This window comes from Terrapene carolina, unplaced genomic scaffold (assembly GCF_002925995.2).
Source record: "Terrapene carolina triunguis isolate 2854851 unplaced genomic scaffold, T_m_triunguis-2.0 Scaffold95, whole genome shotgun sequence".
Classification (NCBI taxonomy): Eukaryota; Metazoa; Chordata; order Testudines; family Emydidae; genus Terrapene; species Terrapene triunguis.
In genome coordinates, this window is record NW_020664446.1 from 2,617,075 (window position 1) to 2,624,010 (window position 6,936).

Below are 6,936 nucleotides of genomic sequence, written 5' to 3' on the forward strand. Positions count from 1 at the left end.
CCAACCGCTGTGATGTCACTGCTTCCAGAGGCGCTGGCTCACGGTGCTAAGGGGCAAACCCCGAGGGCTCCTGGTGGGGAGAGGAAAGAATCTCACGCCCAGCCTGGAGACCAGGCATGAGCCCCGACTCGGCTCCCAGCCATGGCCCCGGGGGGAGCAGGGGTTCTCCCCTGACCATGGGGACAGCGGGCAGCAGCTGAGCCCACTGGCTCTTCGCCCCAGGCTGGCACCGCCTCCGCCATGCAGGGAAGGTGCAGGGTGATCCAGGCCCAATGCCCTGCAGAGCTGGAGAGCAGCAACCTGGAAAGGCTGCCCTGGGACTCCTGGAGGAGAAAGCAACTGGTGGGATGGGGAGAGACAGAGCCTGGGCATGAGGTGCCGGCCTTGGCCCAGCGACCCTCACACCTGTGATGCCTCCCACCGCTCATGGCCTTTCTAGGCCGCGGGACCGAGCCAGACGCCAGGCGGGAAGAGGTTAAAGGAAGGGAATTAATCCGCAGCCCCAGCGACTGCCCCCCACCCCCATCTGAGCCCAGCCCCACTCCCGGCCTGACCCGCCAGGGCTGGGGTGCCACAACAGGGCGAAGAGGCAGTAGTCCAGCGGCTGCTGGGGTGGGTCACGCCCGGCTGGACCCCGAGAGCTCCAGGGAGCTGTTCTCCAAGGCCCCGTAACCGCCAAGCGGGACCATCTTCACGGCGCCGGCCGGGGCAGCGAGGAAGGGGCGGCGGGTGGCGAAGATCTGGCTGATCTCCACGAACGTTTTGTTCTTGGTCTCGGGGATGACGAGGTAGACGTAGAGCGCCACCAGCACGCAGACCCCGCAGAACACCAGGTAGCAGAAGGCACCGGCTGACATCTGGGGCAACGAGAGAACGCGGCCTGGGGGCTTAGCGGGGATTCCCAGCCGGCCACGGGGCCACCGAGCATGGCTCTGGCCTCCTGTCACAGCCGCACCGGCCCCGGGGCCACCTAGCACCCATCCCACCTCGGAGTGGCCCAGCGCACTCGCGCCCTTAGCCATGTTCCCTGCATCCCACCCCACTGGGCTATACCACTGCCCCACTGAGCCGCGGGCACCACCCCTTCAGCAGGGACTGGTGCCTTCCCATTCCAGGGGGAGGCTGGGCTTGTGGATACGATGCTGGGCCAGGACTCAGGAGACCAGGGTTCAAGGCCCTGCTGCACCACAGACTCTATGCGTGACCATGGGCTAGTCACTTCGCCTCTCTGTACCTCCATTCCCCATGTGCGCAATGGGGCACGGACACCGACCCGCTGGACTGGCTGCCAGGAGAAATCCATTCCTGGGGGGGGGAGGCCATTGCCCCAAGGTGATGAGGGCCAGGTAGGGCAAACCTCCTAGAGAGGAAGGTGGAGCCTCCCCCATGATGTCCCTGACCAGTGGTTTAATCCTGCCCCTCTGAGGGATCCCGTAGCATGAGACCACTCCCCCAGAGGATATTTTTCTTCACTCAGAAGATTAATGGTGACCAGCTGCTTAACACAATTATTATTAACAACACGGGAAGGCCCTCAGGCCAGAACTGGGAAGGAACAGGTTAGAGAGTATTTAGCTAAGTTAGAGGTATTCAAGTCAGCAGGGCCGGATGACATTCACCTCAGGGTACTTAAGGAGCTAGCTGAAGCAATCTTTGCCCCATTAGCTGCTATTTTTGAGAGAACTGAGGAAGGGCGGGGGAAGTCCCAGGGGACTGAAGAAAGGCAAACATAGAACCTATCTTCAAAAGGAGGAACACAAAGGACCCGGGCAATTATAGATCAGTCAGCCTAACTTCAAGACCTAGAACGATACTGAACAAATTATTAAACCATCAATGTTAAGCCCCTGGAGCATAGCAGGGTTATAAGGAATTGCCAGCACGGACTTTGTGACCGTCTGCACCCCTGTGATAAATCTTGTACAAAGTATGGCCTGCAAGGTATCATTTGAAAACTCATAATTTGCTGATCATTATTGTTCTGGTAAAATGTGTGTGGCAACATGTATGTATAGTTATAAGATTCTACCGTATGGTATTGCTAAGACATGCTCTAAGTCTGGCGAACAGCCACAAACCAGTTCCTCAGACACAAAAGGCTGGCCGATGCCTCAGCCAGGTGTCCACAAGATTAAATGGGCCATCACCTGGTTAAATGGCCATTCGTTGGCAGGAAAGAGGGTGTGGGTGAAAACAAATCTACATCTTGACAAAGGAACAGCTTGCCATTCCCATCCAGACAGATTTTCTGTCTCCTGAATCTCGGCTGGAGATGACTCCCAAAGAAGAGAAGGATCTATAAGAAAGGAGTAGAAGTGTACTAAGTTGCCTCTACCTTTCTCTCTACCCATGGTATCAGCAATAGCTGAAGAAGAAGAAAGCAGCATTGGACTGGGGGAGACATCCTGTCTGGAAGGAGTTCCGTCAGTAGGACTGATGAGACATGTGAGCGTGACCTTTGCTTTGAATTCATTTAGTTTTGTTAAGTTTGGCATTAGCTGCATTTTACTTTTATTTTCTTAATACCAATTCTGACTTTTATGCCTCATTACTTGTGATCGCTTAGAATCCAGCTTTCTGCAGTTAATACATTTGTTTTACTGTTTTCTCTAAACCAACGTGTCTGAATAGCAGTGTTTGGGAAACTCTATTTGAGGTAGCAAGAATGGTGCGTGTGATTTTCTATTAATAAATGACAGACTTTCTTTGAGCTTGTATTGTGCAGGAGGATATGAGTCCGCAGTGTGCCCTTGTTGCCAAGAAGGCTAACAGCATATTGGGCTGTATTAGTAGGAGCATTGCCAGCAGATCAAGGGACGTGATTATTCCCCTCTATTCAGCACTGGTGAGGCCACACCTGGAGTATTGCGTCCAGTTTTGGGCCCCCCACTACAGAAGGGATGTGGACAAATTGGAGAGAGTCCAGGGGAGGGCAACGGAAATGATTAGGGGGCTGGGGCACATGATTTATGAGGAGAGGCTGAGGGAACTGGGCTTGTTTAGTCTGCAGAAGAGGATTTGATAGCAGCCTTCAACTACCTGAAGGGGGTTCCAAAGAGAATGGACCTCGGCTGTTCTCAGTGGTGGTAGATGACAGAAGAAGGAGCAATGGTCTCAAGTTGCAGTGGGGGAGGTCTAGGTTGGATATTAGGAAAAACTTTTTCACTAGGAGGGTGGTGAAGCACTGGAATGGGTTACCTAGGGAGGTGGTGGAATCTCCATCCTTAGAGGTTTTTAAGGTCAGGCTTGACAAAGCCCTGGCTGGGATGATTTAGTTGGGGTTGGTCCTGCTTTGAGCAGGGGGTTGGACTAGATACCTCCTGAGGTCCCTTCCCACCCTGATATTCTGTGATTCTGTGATGCTGGGCAGTACCAGAGAGACATTTCTGGGGAAAGTCTGAGACTGGGAATTTGCTGGTGCTGCTCTGCAGTGTAATTCATGAGTGGCTGGCTACAACATTCACACAGTAGACCTGGGACTCGGGAATGATTTACATGCTGGAGGCTGCGTGTGAGCAGACCAGGAGCAGTAGCTCTCAGAGCAAAGCAGTGTAAAGGGCCCCCCAGGCTGGGGAACTGAAGGGACACAGCTATTCACTGGTCCAGATTGTATTCTGGGGAATGTCGCACTTTATAGTCAAGGAAAAATCATGCCCAACCAACCTAGTTTCCGTCTGTGAAGGGTAACAGGCCTAGTGTATGGGGCAATGGGGTGTGGCAGAAGTGATATATATGGACTTCATCTCCTGCTGCAGTGAGTTCCTCAGGTTAACAACATGCTGCATGAGACAGTGTTTCGTTGGGCTTGTTAAAAACTTGCTGCCCTCTGATTTCATCCTATTATTCCCTCATGCGCCTCCATCGGTCTGTATCCACCTCTCGTCTATGCGTGGGCTGTTAGCTCTCTGGGGCAGGGACCATCTTCTCGTGTGCGTGGGGAACCCTGGCACCCTGATCCCTGACTGGGGCTGCTGGCTGCTACCCCAGGCCACATCCATGGCTGGTCCTTACCTGTAGGAAGGGGAAGACGAAGCCCACAGTGAAATTGGAGAGCCAGTTCAGGGACCCCCCCACGATGTAGGCAGCGGGGCGGTGTGACTGCTTGAAGAGCTCCGCAGTCATCAGGAAGGGCACACCAGCTGGACGGGTGAGAGGGGGGTTAAACTTCTCGTGTGCTGGCATGGGATCGCAATCCAGCAACTAGAGGGTTAATGGTCTCTGCGGCGGGTGCCCATGAGGAGACCCCGTGCCAAGGGGCTCGAGTCCCACAGACGCCGCTGGGCTGCATCCGGTGGAGGGAGAGGGTGAAGAGCCTCCGTAGCCAGGTGCCAGCCTGGAGCCTCCCAGGAAAAGGCCAAAGGGAAACCCGGGGTCTGGGGCGTGAACCAGGAGTGACTCCGGACTGAAAGGTGTATGAGTGATCTCAGGATCGGGACCCGTTCTAGTCCTCCCTGCCCCCAGGGCCTGGCCCTCCCAGAACCAGACACGTCTCAGGCATCACACAGCCGTTGCCCCTTCCTGCCAGCCAGCGCCAGGCCGGTCCCTGGCAAAGGTGCCCTGGAGATTAACGGGCTCCAGCGAAAGAGCAGGTACAGCCTGGGCTGCTGCAGGGCAAGCTTCCCCAACCCCCACCAATGCACCGCACCTCAACCCCGGGGCTGGGCCTCTCTGCTGAGGCTGCTAATGAGGAGGCTGATTGGGTTGGGGGGGTGCTGGTCCAGAGAACCGGTCACAACCGGTTTGTTCTTCTGCAGAAAAATTTGACGAAAACAAAAAATCCTTTTTATCAAAATTTTCCACTTAAAATTTTGATTTTTGGCCAAATTCGAAAACGGAAATAATTCAATTTGCAAATTCCATCGCGTTGCCTTATGGGAGTTGTAGTACAGGTCTCTCATGCGCCCATTCTCCTCTATAAGCCAGGTTCCCTTGTCGGACTCCATCTCCCATAATGCACCATGGTCTCACCTTTTGGAGGGCAGGTGATGCATCTTGGGAGTCCCTGGCCATAGTGCACCATGGGAGATGTAGTCCAGCTGAGGAGTTGAGCCCATAGAGGAGAAAGTGGACATGGGGCAACTGAACTGTAACTCCCATGAGACACCTGGGCAGGATTTCACAGCTGAAATAGTTTGGGTATCAGGTTTTCCATTTGCTGATGGAAAATATAAGTTTTGTGCAGCAAGCAGACGCTTTTCATGAAGTTTTGTTGTAGAAAATGCAATTTTTAGAACTGGTAGAAATTTTCTTTTTGATGGATCAGTTTGTTGTTGAAAAAGTTTAGAAACTAGTCAAAATCCAAAGGAATGTGTCCTTTCAACTCTGTTTCATTCCAACTTTTGTTTCATTTTGTTTAGACTTACCTATATAGATGTGTATGTTATATTACATTTCAACATTATTGAAGTGAAACATTTTGATTAGATGTTTTCGGTGTTTTCAAATACAACATTTTGGAATGGTTCAGAACCATTCCAACTTTTTAGCCCAATTCAGGACAAAAACAAATGTTATCAGAGATTGGAATTTCCCGTGGGACGAAAATACTAATTTCTGATCAGCTCTATGAATTGCTGTTGAAAAACAGTTTTGATGGGAAATTTTTCATTGGCCCAATTTGTCCACCAAGAACTGGACTGAGACCACTTGTTCATTCCAGGGGAGGGCGGCTAGGCCCTGCTGACCTGTGGCTGGATTTGAACTGGCTACTTAAAGGTGAAAGACTGCATCCTATTACTGACCGTGTATCCAACCCCGTGGGGAAAACAATTTGAGACATCTAGATACCACAAGAGATTAATTCAAACAATATTTCAAAAGAATTTAAAAATACCATAGAGAAAAGATGGGGCTTTATGCACCACTGCCATCTAGTGGGTGAACTCATAACTGTTCCACTGTGTGTCATCAGCCCAATACTGATAATTGAGGGAGATTCTCCTTTTGCTCAAGTGTTGGGGTCTGTGCTTTTGGAGCATGAGAGGCCGAGTTCTATACCCAGGGTTGCCCTGATGCTCTGAGTAGCTAGGGGACTTTGGGTTTGTTGCAATATGTACAGTTATGATATTAACCATGATGGTTTGACCAGGACCTCCCAGAGTAGGAAAGCAGACATATGCGCCTCTTTAATAAAGATACTTAATGCAAAAAAATTTCATATGGGGAGAAGCGGCCCCTGATGGACCGTTACTCACAGCTCGCCCGGAATAAATATATATATATTTTAAATCCGATTCATCATTGTTTGTGAACAATGAGCCATTAAAATCCTAATTAAAGATGTAATTACAGCAAATAAATTCTGGGCTGCGAATGAATTATAGATCTGTTGGCAGCCCCACTCATACATCAGTTGGGTAAACCATTCCAGGCCTCGTTCATCATTTGTAGGGAGCTCTCACTTCCACGCTTATTTAAAGGCAGAAAACCACTTGCCTACTAAGTAAGTAAGAGAAGTTTATTAGCATGTGCAGAAGGGTCTTGAGGAGTTTGCTAAATGTAGGGGGGATATGGAGGGGAGCAATCTCATCGCAGCCCTCCCTGGATCTGGGTGTGTGAGAGTCTCATCCCAGGGCCCTGCCTCCTTGGCCCCACCATTGGCCCAGCCACGTCTGCCATCTCCTACCCTACCAGATCAAACCACTGGGCTACCAAGTCCAGCACGGTGCCCCCGAGCGAGCTGTATGCAGCGCTGGTGGGTCGGTTCAATGGCCCGGTCCCCATCAGCGATGACCCCTGATGTTTCAGAGGAAGGAAAATCCCGACCCTTCATGTATTGGGCCATTGCTGAACCTGGGAAGCTCCTTCCCCCCAGTTCTGCCAATTCATTGGATTCCTGTAGCCCCCCGGCCTGCTAGTCCAGTTTAAGGCTCCCTCCGTCCACACAGGGGCCCCTCAGTCCCGACCCGCAGCCCCCGGCTATTCCAGTCAAGGGCT

At 51.8% G+C, this 6,936-nt stretch overlaps 1 protein-coding gene across 1 annotated transcript in view; it reads right to left on the reverse strand.

Annotated features, from left to right (window-relative positions):
* Positions 1 to 617: 617 nt before the first annotated feature.
* Positions 618 to 6,936, reverse strand: part of LOC113406409 (solute carrier family 2, facilitated glucose transporter member 9-like) — a 17,376-nt gene continuing 11,057 nt past the window's right edge. The window contains exons 11-12 of the mRNA XM_026651126.1: positions 4,012 to 4,139; positions 618 to 857 (exon numbers count right to left, since the gene is read on the reverse strand). Of these exons, the coding sequence (XP_026506911.1) occupies positions 618 to 857; positions 4,012 to 4,139 (368 nt within the window). The remainder of the gene's footprint in view (positions 858 to 4,011; positions 4,140 to 6,936) is intronic.